This window comes from Strix uralensis, chromosome 20 (assembly GCF_047716275.1).
Source record: "Strix uralensis isolate ZFMK-TIS-50842 chromosome 20, bStrUra1, whole genome shotgun sequence".
Classification (NCBI taxonomy): domain Eukaryota; kingdom Metazoa; phylum Chordata; class Aves; order Strigiformes; family Strigidae; genus Strix; species Strix uralensis.
The window spans coordinates 7,823,660-7,844,594 of NC_133991.1; the positions used below are offsets into that span (position 1 = coordinate 7,823,660).

The following is a 20,935-nucleotide window of genomic DNA, read 5'->3' on the forward strand; positions in this document are numbered from 1 at the left end:
GCAGGCGTCCTGCCCTCAGCGGCGCGCGCGCGCACGGCGGCCGCGGGGGAAAGGGGGCGCGAGACCTTCCCGCCCTCCGCGGCGGCGGGAACGAGCGTTTCCGTCAGCGCGACTCCCCCTTCCCCCGCCACCCAGCCCGGCCTGAGGGACACCCACCACCGCCCCCGCTCCACGGGGTCTGGGACACGCTTGGGGAGGAGGAGGAGGAGGGCTGGCAAACGACGGGGAGAGCGAGCGGGGAGGTCGGGGCGGCTGTCAGGGTGAGGGGGGCTGGGGCTTCACCTCGACAGCAGGTCACGGTTTACAGCGTTTGCAAGTCCTTTTTCAGTACTGCTGAGCAGCGGCCCCCCGAACTGAGAGTAGCCCCAGATATTTGTCAGAAGACAGTTGCAAAAAGCCCTTTTATGGAACCCCTACTCATTAAAAAAACAGCTAAAAGCACTAGTTTTACTACTTGGTCACTGGAATCACAGATCAAGGGCTGTCTTTATTAGATGGGCAAAATGAAATGCCATACATTTAGCATCACCAAGCTCAAGCATGGATAACCAAAATGTGCAGCTTTCCTATTGACACCCTGCACCTCTTCTCTAGCATTCCCAGTTAAGGCCAGAGATGTTCATCTTTCATTATTTGATACCTGTTCACTTTGCATAATTCACCTTGATCTCTTAGCCTGCTGTCTATATTAGAAAAAACAACAGATCAAAATTTTCTCAGATAGAGATCCCTTAAAATCTGTTCGCTCCTAGCCTAGAGATGAAAGAGGCAAGGAAACAGTCAACGTGCAGCCAAGCAATTTGGCAGATGACACCATGTACAGCATTCATGCTTACACAGCCTCATTAGGAACCAAGCAATACCTTTATTACGTTCAGCCTCAAAAGGAAAACTAATGATTAACTTAATACCACATTTATTTTTAGATAGTACTGCAAGAACACACATCACCTTACAAACACAGAAAAGATGACACAGGCCTGGCGCAAGGAGCTTACGATTCAACTTTGACAAACACTACAAAAAATGTTGTGAACAGGACCCCCTAATGCTGTCAGAGTAAGAAGAGGGGGCTTTCTGAAAAAGGGGATTGTCCCCAGAGTAAAAAGCAAGTGACAGGGTCAGGCACAAGGAAGTGACAAGCAGCAGTAGGAACGATGACAACGCGGAGCACAGGACACTTGATAAAAACAGATTGTGCAGAGACAGGCTGGGCAGCACTGGTAGAGAAACAAGGACCTGGAGGGTTTATAATTAACATGTAAGAATGCATCTACATAACACATCATTGTTCCAGAGCTATTCCAGAGAAGATAACAGGGTGAAATACAAATCAGACATAGCTTTAAAAAAAAAAACCAAACCAACAGTCCATTCTCATCAGGAATCCTACTGTAATATTAGTTTCCATTATGATTTCATCCTTTACCCTGCAGTATTTGCTTTATATTTTGTGGCATATTTTCCAAATTCATTGGCTTGTCAAGAGGGAAATCCCCTACTTTAAAACATTTTAGTGATTTACTTAGTTAAAATCTCATTATCCTACAATTTTCCACTGTAGGCATAGCATGAAGAGGCCAGGCTTTGTTGTGGGAGTTGAACATTTTGATTGCTGTAGCAGCACTGCAGTTAAGTTGGAGTCTCAGCAAGATTTGCTTTTTTTTTTTTCAGGCATCCATGTCCAGTTTCATCTCAAGGATCCAGATGCTCTACGACAGTAACTGAATAAAGTTATAAGTGTCCTGTTAAGCAAAACAGCACAGATTTTCTATGCTACTCGATAGCATCATTGCATTGGTGCTATAAAGATTGTATTGATGAGGCTTAGGTACTGACAGATTAGTGAAAAGAAAGAAGCTGTCATCCTTCCCTTCCCCGCTATTTTATATTTTTTTAAAAAACATGGATGCACATTAAATGCATGCAAGAGTCAGTAGAAGCCAGCAGCAGTGTTTCCAGAAGGTGCAATCACCTCTTCATAGCAACATCCTTGACTGAGGGCTCCTCCAAACAGCAAGTACTCACAGATCGGGTTTCTGCTTCATGACATTCAGCTGGGGATGCTTCTGTGGAGGAGATGAGGTCTCTCCCATGACCAGCCTCCTTGTACTTCTCACATGGATGAGGGTAAGGCAGTACAACAGGCATAAAACACACCCCTACAAATTCTAGCATTTAAGAATTACAAAAGTAAGTTAAACACACTGACCTATATTTGAGCTATACAGGTAAATGCATTATTGATTTAAATCGATGTGTCTCTTTGGTCTTTGGTAGCCCGTTGATTTTTTCCACAAGGTGGCTCATACACACAGAAGAGCGCATGAGGAATCTCCTTGGTCCTGCATCCTTTGGCTAGAAAGCAGCAATGCTGTTTTCCCCACTCCAAACATAACTAATCCACACTTACATCCCCAAAGCATCGAGGCAAACAGCCCATGAACAATCACACCTAACAGGACCATCCCAAGTGTTTGTTTTTGCACCATGCAAGACAACATTTAGAAGAGGCTGAAGCCCGAACAGCCTGTCCTCCCGGGGGCTCACCCCTGCAGGAGATGCGGTATTTAAGTAGTTATGCCACAATCAGTAGAGTATTTGCACATCTTGCACGCAGATGCAGTTTTTTTGCTAGATAAATTTGAGACTGCTTTTGAAATTAATTTGGTTTACAACTGTCAAGAGTAAATTAAACCCCACAACATCAGTGCAGTGTCTCGCCTAGCCCAGCATGTATTTTCTCCCATCTTTGACCAATTCTTAAGAGACAGAGCATGTAGAACAGTAATCTTTCCTTGGCATAACTTTCTTATTTACAGCAACTTAAAATCTCCCTGAGTTAGCGGATGCATCAGACCATTGTTTAACCAGCCCCTTTTTTAAAAAGTTACACTTCTGTTCCCCACTAGGTTCTGCAGCAGTGAATTCCACTTTGACTTTGCACTGCACGAAAAAGCATTCCCGTTTGTCTGTTCAACTCTGAACAACTAAAACTGTTGTGTACCCCCTAGTCCTGGTGCCTGCAAGCCAAAGGCACACTTTATTCTCAGTCTGCAGAGCTTGAAGCTGAATCGAAGGCATGAGCTCTATTCCCCACAGCTGACCAGCAGCTTCTAAACACCATGGCACATCAGCAGAGACACTGACCACATATATTCACCATTTTATCAGATGAAACTGGGTTAGAGGATATTCCTAGTAAAGGGCAGGAACGGGGAACTGCAGTAGGTAGATGGCAGGAATGAAAGGGTGTTCTTTAATTTAGCTGCACATACTGCAAAGGCAGCATCACCTCCACTGCGATGACTTCATGAAAATCTGCCACTCTGTATTCCACCATTTTGCAAAGCCATTTATATCAGGAATTTGAGCGACATAAGAGTGGAAGCTATCACATGCAGTATTCTGAAACTGAGGTGGAAGCAATGCTGAGTTAGCACACTGACACCTTCCAACAGCTGTCTCTATTTTTAAAGACACTGAGCCTGAGGACTGTGGCTCAGACACTCACCTGTCTGAGCTCTTACTAAAAAAAGATACTTAATCTGTCATTGTCATGTCACAAATATCTCAGAGCAAGAGTAGGAATCTTCTTAAAATATTTAGGAGCAAGTATAGTAATACAAAATGCAGAATCCTGCAGAAAGCCCTCTGGAAACCTAGGCAAGCTGTACTACTGCTGGTGGGTCTCCGAACATGTACTTGAGACAATGCCAGGTGAACACAAAAGTAAATCAAAACTCTGCCCCCTTAATTATTGCTCGACACAAAAGAAAGAAAACCTGGGAAGGTCATGAAATCATCACCAAAGCTAGAAGCCAACAAAAGATAAAAAGTTCTAGAAGAATAAAGTGTTGACAGCAGGCGATAAGGCTGTCTTGAAACAAACACATTTAATAAAGGCAACACAATAAAAAAAAAATCCACAATGTGTAAAATACTCAAGTGGCAAGTCATTTCCAAACGAGTGTCTGAAGACTAGAAGGTACCGTGGAGCGGAGTGGCATCTGAACTGCCCGCCGCAGGCGGCGACTCGAGATGGCGCTGCTGTCCCACAGAGCTGCCCGGTGCTGGCGCGGCCACCAGCCAGGGACCCGCGGGCTGCTAGCCCCTCCTGCCCGGACTCCTCCTGCCCAGGCCGCGCAACAGGTCACCGAGCTGGCTTTTCTGGGAAGGTGAAGGCCTGGCAGGGCTGGGCGTCTGCACGCTTCAAGCCATCAGCAAGGGAGCTGACGCCCAGTTTCCAGGTAATTTCTCAAAGGAAGATCTGTGTGCACTGTTGTTTCTAATCCCCAGCTTAGAGCTAACAGGTAACAGGGCAGTGACTGAGTCTTGCACTTTTCCGACCAGACATAAAGAAGTTGAATGACTCACCCCCTGCCAGGCTTCACAGTAATGCAGGAGTTGGCGGTTCAGAAAGCACCACCACTACCATCTTCATAACTGTTTTATTTCTGCCCCCAACCTTCCTGCAGCCACTAGCTCAGCCCAGCCCAGCGTGTACATTCATCCTCAACGCTGCGCAGTTCCTGCTCCCAGCAGGTCCACACAGTGCAGTGGTTTAGTCACACGGCTACAGAGGCTGAGCTACCGACCTCAACAAGGTTAAGGGCTGAAAAGGTGACTTTAAACAAGACTTAGGAAAACCTCTATAAAAATAAGCAGGTTAAGAATTCCCTTTGTATTCCCTCCATGGTGAACAGGCCTGGGGCACCTTTACGCCCATCTATTGCTTTGTCAGTGTCACCATACAATCACCACATACTCTGTCCAGACAGAGCGTCAACGTTGCAGAAGGCTCTTAATACAGCCAAACCGGCAGCTTTTTGGTCAGTCACAGTAACCTGGTGTTCAGCAGCTTGGGGGCTATTATCACGACAATGTAAATAAGCTATGGCTAGAGGAAGAATTACATCACCACATCACCCTGCCATATGTCCACAGGATCCAGTTACCAGACACAAAGGAGTGTTCTGCACAATTCGTTTCAACAGAAAGTCAGTTCACGACACGTGAACACCAAGTTATTTGGGAGCCCCAGAACTCAGCTTCAAGAAGCTTCTCCACTTTACGCACTGCTGCTCCCCTCCCAGGGTCATGTTGGAGGGAAGAGGCAGCAAAAGGCAACAAGTCTCAAAGCACTTCATCGGTAAACAAGATCCAATTCCTATCTCAAAGGTTCCAGGACTGCAGACAGTTTAAAAACACGTACAGGTGGTTTGCAGGCCGGGAAGAAGAGGAATTCCAGGCCTTTGAAGGCTTGGTCTAGGACCAAGCAGTCCACTAGGCTCTTCATTTCGGTGTGGAAGGCAGATCCACTGCTCAGTCTGTGTCATTTGCAGTAATAAAAGGTTTGGGAGCTGTCAGTGCTAGCAGCCAACATTTAGCAATACACTGAAGCTGTGCTCATACACATAGGAATAAAATCCCCTTCCCTGCCGCAGAAACAGTCTGGGGTATGTCTGGATAGACATTAAAACCACTGGGTCCAGCTACATATCAAGCAGAAAGACCATTATGAAGCCTCAGGGAGGGAGGGAAGAGAGTGCAGCTCACATCTGAGACAATGTCAGCCAAGGTTGGGGGAAGAAAGGGAGAAAGCAGACTTCGGTGTGCTACATTTGCAAACTCAAATTATGGTCTTTCTTCCCTCTTCCCCCATCCCTTTATTCCTTCTCTCCCCAGTTTCCTATGCAGAGACTGCCACTGGAGAGTGTGATCAGGGGATAATTTAAGACACAGTATCTGCATGGCCTTTATAAAAAGGAAAAGTGTCCCGTGTTCTGGAGTAAGGAGTGGGAAGTCTCCTCCTGCCACGTATCTGAGGAAAGCTCAGTCATGATGTCCGGCCCTCACTCCAGTGATGAGCAAAGACTGGCAGAGCCAGGAGAGAAAAAGCCTGGCTTACACCACAGGTAGAACCCACGGATGTGGTAGGAACCTGTACAGGGGAGGCTGTACTTGAGAAGCACCAGTTTAAACAAAGGCTTCCTCATTGGGAGTGCCATTGATTTTGAAGAAAAGTTTGGCATCATCCATCTTCTGTTTCTTTTCTCTCTCTAGCCTGCGTCTGTAGCAGACCAGGTAGATTGGAAGGCAGAAACCCAATAAGCTCACACCAAGCAAGCCAACGTTCACCTGGAGGAAGAAAGACAAAACAAAAATCAGGCAGGCTAGGAAGATAACAACCCAGTCACGCGTGCTGAAGAGTCAGAACCCAGCCCACGTCACTCAGCTGTGGGCAAACCAGGAGACGCCCTGCTCAGTGTATTGGCAACAACCTCCACTGTATTTATATTTACACTCCTGTGCCCAGAGCACCACATGTATAAGCTGAATGCTGCAAGGTTGTCACTCTGGATCATGGCTGCAGGAGTCTTGTTCCACAGAACAGGCAGGGCTGTTTAAGTTACAATTCTTTTACAGCAAGTTTGCTGACTGTAAAGCAACAGGCTGCTGAGGTGGGCACATGTAGCCCAGAGACCAGGACTCTTCCCAAGACCACCCATGCCACGATTTTATTGAGCTGCCCAGACAGACTCTCATTAAGACACCACATTAGGCCAATCCTCAATAGCCACTTAGCTTTCTGGACAGTAGCATCAGCAACCCAAAATTGACAGGTAATTGGAGCTAATAGCTCTCAAGGAAACAGTATTTCTACTGCATTTTGAGGTCCACATAGATTGACTCACTTTTACCTGACAGATTTTGACTTGCCACAGAAACTTAGCAGAAAGCACTCCTGCAGCCATCTCCCTTCCTCCTTTTCCATACACCAGCACAAGGGTTAATGGTTTTTCCTTCCCAGAGAATGGGAAAGCGTCTCCTGGACAGCACCAAGGTAACAGCAGACTAAGGGGCATGTAAAATTCCAGCTGTTTTTAACCTTGGTCCATGCACAGGAGTCAAAATGAGCCAAAATCATCTTATCCACCAAACTTTCACATTAAATTTGAGAAGAACTTGCCCAGAGAGGGTCTCCTTCCAAAGGTCCCGTCAATGCCATAAAAAGAGGCTGCTGCAGAAGGGCGAAAAGGGCACTGATCAACGACTGCAACCCTGTCAAGCTGCCAAACTGAGTAGAGGGGTATCTGTCAACAGAGAAAGCAACAGCATTATTATGTGTCACCTTGACTGTGCACGTCACCCAGATCAGATTACATTCCCAGTCGACTAACAACAGAGCACAGTCCCAATCAGGCACACTATGAAGAACTTCTCTCTCCTGGACTTATGTATAACTACCTCTTTTTATAGAGTATTTAGTTATACCCGACGGTGTGCGCAGTGCTCTCTAGAGCAGAATGCAGCTGGTGACAGGGCTGGAGCCTTCCTCTCCAGACTATCCTCATCCTGAGCTCTCAAACTGAAGAAGTATCAGATCCAGCTCTTGTTTTGCAGCTGTACCATAGCCAGATGGAAGTGCTTATACAACTACTGTTCCTATTGCACAGGGAGAAGTGTTGGTATTTACAAGTTAAAAGCAGGGCCTCTTTATCCAGATGACAGCATTTGCAGCTGAGCAATCATTTTCATCTGGTCATAACAATTTGCTCCCTTTAGAAGTGAGTGAAACCTGCACAACAGGTTAGTATGTGTTTTCCTTGTTAGAGGACAAGTCTGATCCTATGTCAAACTGTTTCAATACTGTTGATTGGAAAGTGCTGAATATCAGATACTACTAATGGAAAAAATAAATTTCAGGAACAGTCTAACATCTCTCTTACCCTGACTGAGCTGTGTTTAAAAAGGGTCAGGTTAAACTAAGCTTGGAAAGAAAATAGGAGATCAAAACTTTCAAATATTCAAAGAAGTCACATTCAAAGCAAAAATACCTCAACTCCAGGAAGTTCCAGGAGTTGCTACGGTCAAACAGCATTAGTTCACAAGCAAGCTGATACGTACAGCAATAGGCATTTACCTTGCCTAAGACAAAAATCTTTTGCTTTGAGCTGCCAGGGAACCAAAAGTTTATGCATTTTTTAAGTAGAGTCTTAGATGGATTTTCTGGTCTGGATTCCCCAGACACTGGGACCAAAACCTTTGACAGGAGTCTGTAGAGTTGTGGAGTCTCCATCTGTGGAGATATTCAAAACCCAACTGGATGGAGTCCCAGGCAACCTGCTCTAGCTGACCCTGCTTGACATGAGGGTTGGACTAGATGGTCTCAAGAGGTCCTTCCCACCTCAGTGATAACAGCTTCTTTCTGTTCCTCTGTCCAACAAGCTCAGGACAGAGGGGCAGATCTGTTTTCAAAACCAAAAGCGTTGCTTAATAAGGAAGAGCATTCAGATTCAGCTATTGATAATTTGGTAAGTTGGAAACAGGATGGATGACCTGTCCTGGGAAAGGGAGTAGGCATCACAAATGGTATCTTGAGCAATGCTTTACCAATGTAATTTCAGAGCAGACCAGTAGCAATGTATTCAATTATGTTAATGTTTTACCTGGACACATACACATAGCTACTCATTACAAGACAAAAAAAGCCTTGAGTTCTTACTATATAACCTTAGTGTCAATAGCCTAGTCTCAGCTGAGGCCCATTCATAGCTGTGCCTCTCATTGCAGTAGCTATGCCAAATGGGTGAGCTGCTTCTAAACAAGAAAAGTCTCAGCTAGGACTTCAGTCTAGCTACTGTCGTATCCAGTGGTGACCACGGAAACAAGCTGCAACATTTTTCCCCTCTGATCATGAAGACTTCACTTCCTGATCTCCCTCTCACCTGGAGAGCTTATCATCCCAAGTCAGTTTATTTGTCCAGCCATGTATTATAGGTAAGCAGAGACTTACACAGCTGCATAGAGGCCTCCCACAGCTGAGTGGATGAATCCTCTCACAATTGTGTGCAAAATGAAGGAAAGAATCTGGAAAGAGAAGCAGAAAAGTGTCACACCCTAGTTACCACCTAGGTATTCCAGACCCCAACATACAACTATTCCTAAAGCTATTCTCCTTTCCAGTACACAGCTGGGCTTGAAAACCCAGAACCAAAACCTGAAAGATCAGCACAAGGGAAGAAATTTGTACTTGTCTCTAAAAGCACTGCTTTCCCTTACTTTGCAACGGCTAACACGTAGTGACCCCTGAGGTTAACCACACGCAAGACCCATCTCATCTGCAGATGGAACTGCTGCAAGGACATGTCCCCAGCAACCTGTGGCCAGGGTCACAATGCTGTTTTTACTGCACTTGTGGCCAATTTAGTTAATTTTCCACAAGTTATTGCAGACAATACGCAAGTATGAGCAAACTATATCTGTTTGCTTATGTCATCAAGGCATGTTTAAGTATAGCATAAAATCACTGAACTCCTCTGCCAAAAACAGGTGGTGCCACAAAATAAATATTTTAACAGGTTTATAATCCCACAGGTACCACTGGGCATAGCATTTGATGCAGAAATAACCTCCTGTATATATCAGTGTCATGCTTCTTACAGCAAATTTTCTGAACCTCAGCAGCTTAAAGAGCCCAGGTTAAATGCACAGGCACTGCTGAGAGGATCTTGGTAGAAAGCATTTGTTGTTACAGAGCTCAGCTGCAGAAACTTCTAAGTGTGAATAAATTGTAGATCAACTCTTGATATTTTAACTGTAGCTGTTTCTTTAGGTTCTCTCAAGAGATGTAAGCTGCGTAGTATTATTTGTTTCATATCTAAGACTGGGCTTCCCAAAGCAGTCCAGGAGTCTCCCAGCAATGCCAGAAATCCCCCCTGCCACAAGCTGGTTCTGCTGGCCTGCAGGACCTCCTGGCACCATCCTGCCCGTCATTTTGCCAGGACCCACACTGCCAGCCCCTCCAGGACACCCACCCATTTCACCTATTCACCTGCAACGGTAGATTAGGAATAAGACAGGTGATTCCAAATCCAACCAGCAGGACGTTTGTGAATGCAAAGGCATTGGTGGCATTGGTGATTTTCTGGATCTGACGATCACGCTTTTTCTTTTTCTTGTCACTTCTGGAAGGATAGCAAAACCTATGTTACAAAAAGCACTTTCAGCAGCTACTGGAACTCACAGCAAGATTCTCCACATATCACATCAACTCTGTCTAAACCAGTTTGGCTAGAGGTCTGCCTAATGAGGTGGTAGGGTCTCCATCAGTGAAAGCTGAGGAACATCTGGGCAATTATTTCAGTGCTGTTACTCTTACTGTTAGGCTAGAAGGGCAGTCTGAGCTTCCCCTACTACAATTTAGACTTGCTCTTCTTGACTGATCTTAGCAGACATGGAAGATAGTTTGGTCCTTTCCTCTGCAATTATCAAGTCTTCCTTCAGGCTTTCTTTTCTATACTGAAGAACCAATATTCTTTTCAGTCTTTCATCACAAAACACATTATGCAGAGCAGAGGAGGCCTGCTACGTGGCTGCATGTCCCGTGTGGCGCACACTACGCACTGCTCAGCGTTGCTCTCCTCATTCTCTTCCGAGCCATCATCGCATTCTTTCAGCCGCCAGTCCATGATGTACCCGATCACAGGCGCCGTCAGCAAGCACAGCAGTTGCAATACCCCAAAAATGGAAGTGTAGAGAGCCACTGCAGGGCAAAAAAAATTAAAAAAAAAAATTTAAAAAGTTTTAAGTCCAAGTGATACTGTAGCAGCAACAGAAAAAAAAGATGAGAGAAAAGAAGCTGTTCCTCCCCATTGAGAGCCCAGAGCCCAGGTACTGACAGGCTAACAGGCAGGGCTGAAGGAGCTGGGACACCAAAGCCCTGCTTCATCATTTAGCCTCCCAGAGATGACATCAGGGTGGACATACTGGGCGCACTTGCTTCAACCATTCTGATCCTGCACTACTATTCTCTGAGCAGCATCAGCCCAACTGCAGGTAGGGCTCCAGAAATGGGGCCCAGCAACTGCTTAGTGTCAGTGAGGTTTATTCTGGCTACGACCAACAGGGAAAGTTCTTACAAGCAATATGTCCTGCACAGCCAGCCCTGCCTTAGTCATCTCTTTTCCTGCCTTCCCAGGAGCTGCAGCTACATCTTCTCCAGCCAGGAAGTCCAGCAAGGACAAGCCAGGCTGAGAAGGTGAGGACTAACATATTTTGTGCTGAATGGACAGGTTTGGAGACAGGGGGAGTGGAGATGAGCAGCAAAAAGCACAGCATCTGAGAGCAATCATTAAAAACTCAAATTGATGAAAACTCCCCATGTGTTAAACATGGGAGAAGTGTCTACACGGCTTGCTAAGGGAAAGCTGATGCTCGAAAAAAACTGTCCCCTCCTGTTACTGAACAGTTCCTCCACCCTGCAATACTTTTTCCACTTCCTCTCTGCAGCCCACGTGATGGATTTGTAGGCATCACACAGAAGGGCGAGTCATGGTGTACCACAGCTCTGAAAGAAGGATGTAATTCTGAAACTGCCCATTTCAGCACAGAGTACTTACAAGTTACAGCACTGTAAGCAAAACAACCAAAGAGAATTTTAGTTCATCCCTCACAACACATTTCTAGAGATCTAGTCAAAGCAGTACAGCCAGGATTTATACCAAAATCAACTTGGTAATGGAGAGAAGTTTCCAACAAGCCTTTCTCTCCTATACAGTAGTATCAAACCCTAGCACGGCTGCCTTGCTGTGCCCGGGCACAGCACCTGATGATACTTTCCTGGCTCCAGTCGCTGGCAGGGGAACCAAGAGGAACTTCCAACTCCAACCTCACATTCATGCCCCCATTACCTCTGCAAAGGCAAGCCCCGAAGTGGCCCCACATCCCATCTCATTATAGCAACTGCTGTAGCCAAGAGAGACAGGTGGCATCACCCTCTACAAACACTCCTGGAGCTGATTTGCTGTTGTCTGGTTATTTTTTAATAGAGGGTAAGAAGCAAGCCACGCTGTCATGTTTTGCCTCTTCATGCTATTCTGAACACTTAATCTTGGGCTCTAAACACCAAGAGCAGAAGCCAACTTGAAGCAGGGAATGAAATTTATGGGGTCAGCAAGAGAAGGACAGACAGTAGCTGCTACAAAATAGGGCAAACATTCTTTCCTGTGGAGGGTGGGGGGGGGAGAACAGTACCTAGCAAGTACCAGCAGAAGTAGATATGGCAGAAGTAGAAGCCTGGATAGAGCAAAGTGTACACACATGGGCACAACCCTTTACATCCACCGTTCTACATGTCTTTCCCTCAAAGCTATCCTGAGCAAGCACCTCATACAGCTGAGTCTTCCAGCCCACCCTGATTCTACCCAAGGTCTCCAAGTATTACCAGATTTGAAAACAAGGTGGCAATTTATGAAAGATGCAGCCAAATTTCATGTTCTAGACACAACAGGCCTACTCTCTCCTGACTTCCTACAACACAATGATACAGTCATTTACAGAGCTACTGCACTCCCTAGCTTCTCCCCCATCTTTGGGGGCTTTGCAGAAGATAAGTAGCCACAGGCTGACTGCTTTTTCCACCTCCAGATTTCATGACAGGTCTAAGTCACCGTAATCTGCACAGGAAACAGGACTTTCAAGGACACATTGCCTCACTGCAACTTAAGGACTTTACTACCTATTTGAATGATTTTCCCCACATCCTTCTCTCCTGTTCTAGTCCAGGGAATATTTAAGTTTTCTTTGATCATAACACTTGCAGGATTGACTCAACTCTCTTCTTCCCTTGCTGAATGATCCCTTCACCTGCAACTGCTCTCAGGAGCTCTCTAAACAAACCACTTTCAAGTAAATAACTGCAAGAAGAATGAGAAGTCCAAGGGAGCAGTGTCCCATCCTCTTGTGATCTGCACAGATTACATTTCTAGAGAGCTGCACACTTCTTGGAACGACTCTTGCAGCCTGACACTGCTGCGACTAGACAATACCACTGTTTTGCTGATGCCATGGAAACACCAAGACAGCTACTGCACTGAGAGCCCAGGCTACATTCAGGGGGAGGAAGGGGAAAATGGGAAGGAATTTTAAAGGTGGCACAGAAAAAAATGCAATGCACCCAACGGGCACAATCCCTTATTTAACATGGAGCTTGATCTAAACAGAAGTGGCAGCATATTATAGTTAATATTAATTCTAAAATACCAAGGAGGGGAGGAGAGGGAAAAAAATGAAAGATAAGTAGAGCAAGCCAGGGTAAAAAGAAAGAAAGAAAAAAATCAATGTGAAAGAGTTACAATGTAAGCAGAAAACTAAGCTGTGTTGGGAAAGGTAGGCAGTGTGAAGTTTGTCCTGTTTACTGTTTAATGTCTAAATTGGCTCTTGAGCCAGGAGATAAGGAGCTGAATGCTGCGGGCTGTCAAAGGCTCAAGAAACAAAGCAATTCAGGGAATGCCAGGGCACTTGGAGTTTCCCGAGTTTCCTTCCCTCCCCCAGAGCTCACTCCTGTTTTCAGAGGAGTGTCTCTTGATTTATCAGCTTCATGCAATCCAGATTTAACAAGTTCAAACTGGATCTTACTACAAAGGACAAAAAAAAAAGGCCAAGTCTTGTTTTGCAATCCTGGGTATTTTCAACAACAGTAAACTAATGTACTCTTTCCTGTTTGCTCCATGTACTGAATCAGAGCTATAAATACGAGTCCAGCGCAGCGAGCGCCCCTGAGCCTCCCCGGCACACACCAAGCTGCACAAAACAGCTATGACTTCACTTCTCCCACCCCCGGTTGCTGGGCTGAGACACCTAGTCCAACCACCAGTCATGAGTCAGCTGCTCTGTACTTTGTGCTTGCTTAGGATAAGCAAAGCTGATGAAATAGGTTTTCCAATTTAAAAAAAAAAACAACAAAAAAACCCACAGTCCATCCTGAGAAGCTACTTTCAACAATCCATCTGGGGAAATAACATGGAATAGTATTTAACAGACACTGGGCTAAAATTAGCTTGACATTCAAGCGTCTACCTCACTGCCCCTTTGTCCTGGGCTAGTTCCAGCCCTCTGCCAGACCCTACCAGCAGCTGTCAGCTGCACTCTGACACCACTAATTGCCATACACGGTGTATCTGCTGAGTAATCAGGCTGCAAGGACCAAGTCTGGGTCAGGTCCCAGTTCCAAGGAAGCCGATAAAAGTCTTCAGGTTACCCTACCTTGATCTTCATCTCCAGACAGAAACTCAAGGATGGTATTCATGGCTCCCATGTAGAAGATGAGCCGCAGCTGAGTGACGCACATGGTGATAAGGCTGAGCAACAAGATAGGACTGAAGACACTCTTCATAAAGGAGGGAGAAGCTGCAGAAGGAATAACAGAGTCTCTGAAGAAGGCAACATACCTTCATAAACACGTAAAATTTCAGATGAGGCTTTCGCCTCCAGGTTAACAGGTCTTCTCCTAGCTAGTCATTCCAACACCATGTGCCAGCGGCAGCTCCAAGGAGTTCACAACTACCTGGTGCCTTACAGACGTCCATAATGAACAGCTATAGATGCTCGGAGTTTGGCTCCCAGTAACTGGGGCAAGGAAGCAGGAAGGAAGACTCACCTAATTCTATGGATTAAGAGCAAAACAAAGCTTTAAACTGTTTGCTTTTGCCATACCACTGCCTGAGTAAGGAAGGCTTGGTCATGACGGCAACAGTCTACTTAAGAGACAGCAGTGACCAACTGCACTGTCCTTCTGCAGCCCCACCAGTTACCCATGTCGTCCCCACGACTGGCAACACCATATGGTGTCTTTAGGCAAGTATACAAGGACAGGATTCCTTATACAACTGAACTTCTATTTAAATAATGGTGGCTAGCATGTGGCCCTGGCAACTATGGATCGTGTATCACCTGTTTTATAAACAGGTCTGGAGCAGAGCAGAGAGGCCGACAGCCTTGTGCCGGCACAAGCACCCCTGGGGCACTCATGGAACCACACCTGCATTGTCGGGCTGGCACTTCACTTCTAAGTCCACCGTAGACAGACAGAGCTTGTTGTTCTCTTGCAAGGCTGCTGGCTCCTTGGGGCCCTTCATGGAGCTCCCCACACTGAGACGGCGCCCCACAGTCGTGACTTGCTTGTAAAACTGTTTCCCAGTAATTTTGTGGTCAAATCCCAGCCAGCTGAACTTTATTTTCACCCTGTTGGGCAGTAAAGAGCAAGAGAGCTGCAACACAGGGTGAGGAATCAGAGGCAGCAAAGTTGCAGGAGTCAGAAAGGCTTTGTGTGGATTTAGGGCACTAGCTTCCATCTACAAACCCACAAACAGTCTGCATCCAGAGCGCAGAGAGGTACTTCCTCCAGGCCAATCTAGCACAGGTCAATACAGAAATACTTATGACTACTGACAGATCATTTTTCCTTCATAATTCCTATGCTTTGGAAAGTTCCACTTTCCACAGATATTCACCAGTCAAGACATAACACTAATGGCAGACATAAATCCTCAACTTCAGAAGTGGCAGCAATAAACAACATGCAAGGGAGTTTCCTGTCCACTCCTCTAAACTAGTTGTGCCAGCACTTTCTAGAGGATTAAGAATGGGATTAGCCCTCAAGGCCAGACTAGAGGACACTTACGAATAGTCCATGTCTTCTGGTCCTGGGAAGGGCTCCAGTGGCCAGTTGAAGAAACAGTTGAGGAAAACTAGTCCTGCACAGCTTGCCCAGACAAGCAGAATAAGGATGAAGGAGACCCCAAAGTCATATATAACCTGGAAATCACAAGGGAATATGGTTTTGGCTATCAGAACAGCAAGATACTTCAACACCCTTTGAATGAGGTCTGAGAGGGAGCTGTGAGAAAGAACATGCTACGTTTAAAACGGGTTTAATTCAAGTGGTAACAAAAAGCAGTTTTGTGACATCCAGGCTTAGAAAGAGATGTATACATCTTTAACAGCAGCTACAGAAACAACAACAGGACCTCCAGCTGGAAAAGCATGCAGTATTGCAGATAACTGTCAAAGGTTTTCATCTAGGACCTTCTCCTTGGAAAGCCAGTAGGAACTTCCCTGCACACTTGAGACTGGCTTATTCTTATTATATCCCCCTTACGCTAACTCTGCAACAAAACATCTCTGGTTCAGAACCACTAAGCGATCTACCAAGGCAGCCCCAGTGACCATCTCTTCTGTCCCTTCAGTGCCATTTGCTAGCTCTGAACTGTGTTCAAAGCCAGCTACCCGTGACAATCACACACATTAAATATACATGTGTATTAAAATACATATATATTCTCCTTAAAAGTTTAAAAAAGCAACCTTTCATAAAAAAAGTTCTTCCCTTCTTCACTTTTACTTAACACCTTTAAAATTTTACTGTCTATTAGCAAACAGTCTGTTTGCTTTGCAATATTTATTGAGTTCTTGAGGCAGTCACTTGGAAAGTCTTTGACAGGAACTTGAGTCTTGCAACGGCACATCCTTAGAAGAGTGATTTAACAAATAATCCCTCTTTCTTTCCACATTATTGCTAAATGGTGCAAGACTCCAGCACAACACCACCAGTCATGAGTCATGATCCCACAGCCTCACCTTGATTCCTGGAAAAGTCACAGCAGAGGAAGCATAGGAGCCAATCATCAGAGCAATGAACGTGGAACGAAGGTCACCAAACATGTTGGGCAGCTGGGGAAAGAAAAATTGGTTGAAACAGGCTGCTGCCAAGGGAAGGGAAGAAAAGGGAAGGAGGCTTTCTTCAGAAGATATTGACCTTTAGGATTAAGCCTCCTGGATACCAGAATCTGAAGCAGTCAGTTTTACTTAAGAATAACTTAGCTCTTTAGGATATTGCTCTGCAGGTTGCATTGGTGTTTCCAGTGTCAGGGATTATCTACAGTCCAAGATTTATGTGCTTAGTGACACTGCCTCTATCCAGACTGACAGCATACTTTGCATTGGTTACCTTTAGCATGGGAGTGCTTGCTCCAGCCCTTGTGATTTCTTTAAGAATTCATTACACCAAGTCTGTAGCCACCACCTCCTTTCCTCTTCAAAAAAGTATGTGCCCAAGTTCTCTGCATATCACCCTCTTCTTAGTCAAGAGTTGTTAGACACAGGTTGTGACAGCTGCACAGTCTTTAACACCCTGCAACACCTTGAACTGCCAGGTTTGGGTGCAGAACCAGGGTGCATAAACAAATCTTTGCAGTAGAGCAGAAAGTTCGTGTTATAACAAGAAGAACAGAGACAAACAAACTTGTGTTGCTGTTTGCATTTCCACTTCTAGCTCTGTCCCTGGCTCCTTCTGTGAAAGCAGACTCCCTCTACCAGGGGGGCTAAAGCTGGTCGTGTCTCCATCAGTTGGATGGATGGTTCGGATGCCCAAGCACACTAGCTTGGAGCTTGGTGCAGAAAGGCAATTGCAAACACTAGATATCCATGGCTTTACTGTCTGGTGCAGCTATAAAGCTGCTGAACTCTGCAGCAAGAAGCAGGCAACAGCACCTCACGTTGCTATTCCTGCCACCCACCCCACTTCTCTGCTTGGGCTCCTATCAGGTGTGATGGCATTGCCAAGAGCAGACCAGGCTGGTTCTGCAAGGATCTGTTGGGAAAGCAAAGCTCTCAGCAGGGACAGCTAGAAGCAGCTCACAGCAGCCCCTTCTGCCACCTCAACAGCAGAAGCACTTGCAGGCAGGCTCTCCAGCCCCTGCTTCCACTCAGGACCCAAAAGCAGAGTGGTGCAGGCAGAAAGAGCTGTGAGACCTTCCCACTCTCCTGGGAAAGGAGGAACTCCCTGTTTTTCTAAACAACCAGAAATAAGCAAGTTTCTGTCACTAACTAATGCTGGCCTGCAAACTGGAAATTACAGGGAGAAGCTTTGAAGTTGTAGGCTACAGAGAGCTCAGCCAGTATCTCCTGAAGCTGGTCAACAGGCAGAGATTGTGCTGCAGGCAGGCAGATTTCCCTCCCACCTCCTTTTTTGGGTCACTTACTCCCCAGATTCACTTGGGCATCACTACCACGTCAGCCTCAGAGGGCCTCAAAGCAGGACACTGCAGGTGCCTTCTAGGACTGAAAGCATAACCAGCATTTTACCTGTTTAAAGATGTTGCTGAACAACATGATTCAGGGAATATTAGACCGAGCCTGAGCAAGCAAATGCTGTCATCACATTCCCCTTCCACTGCTGAAAAACAAATCCATCTTTCCCAGGAGTAGCATATAAGGCAAGCAAACCTGGCTTGTGTCACAGCAGGACCAGCGTGTTTACAACACAAGTATTCCTGTGCAGGAACACTCTAGGATCCATCTGACTGTTTATCATCCTCTGTCTCACTGCAGAGCTTCCTATGCAGTGCGGTCTCCAGGTCCTCAGATAACCTCAGCTCAGGAACTGCGGCGATGGTGTGCCCGGCCTGATGCTGCTGGTGAACCCCGAGCAGACACGCACGGCAGAGGCAGAAAACGCTGCGCTCCTCTGCAGCGAGGATCCCCACACCCATCCCCAGATCCCTGCATGCGGGAGAGCTGCCAGCAGGCTGCTTTCAGGAGCTGCAGACAGGAAACGGCAAAGGATCCAAAGGTCTGTTACCAGGCACAAAAAAATCTCTTCTTGGAAGCAGTGGCCTAAATATACACCCCAGAAAACAGCATCTGCAGAATACAGTGTCGGCAGGGTGCAAAAAGGCTAGTCACTGTCACCAGGCAGGGCACTGATTTCATCTCAAATACCCCAAACCTAAAATAATCTCCAGAAATTACAGCAAACAGCTGCTCCTGCTGGGGAGCTCAGAGCAGGGCAAGAGCTCCACAAACACAGCTGCTTCTTGGCTCAGGCTGGTTTTCCCCAGAGATCACAAAAAGCCTTTTTCATACAGCAGACAAGCAACTCCTAGGTGGATTCTCCTGCTCTTGAGGGCTACTGGAGACATAGAGCAGGCCTGAAAGCAAGCAGTTGCATCCAGGAAAACCCAAGTCTGCTTCTGCCGCAATGGGGACAGAAGTCCTAGAAAGGCTAGAGATTTCCTAAAATTCTATTTGGCACCAAACAAGCAGCCAGGTTAAAAATTGGACATAGGAGATTTAAGGTTTTATCCAACCCAGTCAAAGCAGAAACTGCTAACACTGAGCACCTGGGAGGAAAATAAATCCGGGACTCCTGGAGAGGCAGAGGGAAGGCAGGGAAAAAGTAATTCATACCCAGACAGAAAACCTCTCAGACTGCAAGTGCCAGCACTGGCAATGCCTGTGCAGGTCTCATCTAAAGACCAGCTACTAAAATAACACACAATACTTACTAAGCCATTTTTCATGCTGTCTTTATAGCAGCAAGCATTGGAAAAAATGAACTATAGAGAGAAAAAAAACAGCCACAGAGCAAGTGGGCTCTTCATTTTCCTGCCATCAAAAAGCTCTGCTCCTCATTCTGATCTTATCCCTGCTGGCCAGAGGGGACTCCTCCACTAACTTCTGCCCATTCTGGTATGACAGCCCCAATCACGCAAGACATAATGACAGAAACTCTTACGCCTTCTGTTTAAAGGTCAATAATACTCAATGTATTATTAATTTTATGCTCTGTCTGAAAGGTACCAACTTAATTTTGCTGTACCATAACTTTTTCCTGGAGTCCTTTATTACAGGTATGCAATCCTAAACTGATAAAATTTCCTCTTGCAGATTACTTTCTCATCTGCCCTATAGTAAGCTTAAGGCCTTCAATCATTTTCTATAATTTTTTCAGCCTTTTCCTGGGGACAATCCATATACAAAAGGTACCACAGCAGTATTACCAGACCCAGCTTCCCTCCTCTCGCAAGGACCATTTGAAAGAACAGTGCAAAAAGTCAAGGGATTGAGAACTAGGCTACTGGAGAATGGTATTTTTGTTCAAGCAAAACTTTGTTTTCCCTATCAGGAGTATATTTAGAAGTTATACAGACACTAAAAATATGTTCTCCAGGAAAGCCTCAAACTGCCCACTTTGTCCAAAGCATATGGAAACTCCTGTTCCCATTCTCCAGCAAACAAAAGAACACAGAGCCCCAAGTTTTCCTAATATTTCCGAGCAGAGAAGATCCTCTACACAGAGATGCCCCCCCTCCCCCCAATTAAAGGACGCTGTTTGTAGCAGAAAATAAGAGCAAAACAGCTGTAATTCTTTGAAAGGAAAACAGGACAGAAAACAATCTATAAAAGGCTCTTTGTGGTAATTTATCACACATGTTTATTTCTTTGCATGAAATAGCTTCAGAGCAGAACCAGCGCCAGATTCCTGTGTTGCTGTCAGAGCCACCAACACAGATCTGTTTCCATTTCCAATCTTCACTTATATTGGCCAAGACCGAGTCACGAGGCAGAAGTCTCCCCTCTGCATTTTAACAACAGGCACAGTCTGACCTTGTTCCCAGAACTGGAAACAGCCCCGCTCACTCGCTCCCCCTCCTCCCCAAGCCACCATGCAAGGCACCCAGCAACGGCAGCTTGCTTTGGCTCTGCAGCTTGCCATGTGCTTTCATGATACCCTGGGGACTTGTTACTGAAAAAGGCTTTAAAACCAAGAGGCAAAGCTGCGTGGAATACTGTCCCAGGCTGTAATCCTCAGAGATTCGGTTTACCCCTTGCACAAGCACTGAGGATCCCATCTCCTGCCCTGTCATCAGATCACACCATGCCCACGCACGCAGGTGTCCCAACACCTAATGAAGCCCCACAAGCCGCAGCACCCCGGGAGCATCCCAACCCCACACGCTGCTGGGCCTCCCTTCACAGCCACCCTGCTACAAAGCAGCGACTGTAACCCACCGAGGAGCAGCTCATGCACCAGCGGGTCTGACCCATTTCCTGGAGCGCTTCAGGTCACTTGCAGCTGGCAGCAGAAGGAAGTCACCTTGCTTTGACTTGTGCATGCACGTGCGTGCTCGGCAGCCCGTGCCTGTGTCAGCCAGAACAAGCTTACTTGGCACCACAAGTTGATTAGTGCTCGCTGCCTCTGTGTAATGGACGTCTTTAAAAAGGTCTTCGAGTCCCCCCTTTCAGCACTTACTTCAGCCTCTCCTGGGCACAACGCAGAGCGCAGCACGTGCAAGCCACATCACCCAGA

General features: G+C 46.1%; 1 protein-coding gene across 1 annotated transcript in view; it reads right to left on the bottom strand.

Moving 5' to 3' along the window:
- Nucleotides 1-845: 845 nt before the first annotated feature.
- SLC43A2 (solute carrier family 43 member 2) overlaps nucleotides 846-20,935 on the bottom strand; it is a 33,500-nt gene continuing 13,410 nt past the window's right edge. Inside the window, exons 6-14 of the mRNA XM_074889969.1 lie at nucleotides 16,423-16,515; nucleotides 15,467-15,600; nucleotides 14,825-15,027; nucleotides 14,050-14,193; nucleotides 10,411-10,549; nucleotides 9,839-9,971; nucleotides 8,801-8,874; nucleotides 6,974-7,097; nucleotides 846-6,141 (exon numbers count right to left, since the gene is read on the bottom strand). Of these exons, the coding sequence (XP_074746070.1) occupies nucleotides 5,980-6,141; nucleotides 6,974-7,097; nucleotides 8,801-8,874; nucleotides 9,839-9,971; nucleotides 10,411-10,549; nucleotides 14,050-14,193; nucleotides 14,825-15,027; nucleotides 15,467-15,600; nucleotides 16,423-16,515 (1,206 nt within the window). The 3' untranslated portion in view covers nucleotides 846-5,979. The remainder of the gene's footprint in view (nucleotides 6,142-6,973; nucleotides 7,098-8,800; nucleotides 8,875-9,838; nucleotides 9,972-10,410; nucleotides 10,550-14,049; nucleotides 14,194-14,824; nucleotides 15,028-15,466; nucleotides 15,601-16,422; nucleotides 16,516-20,935) is intronic.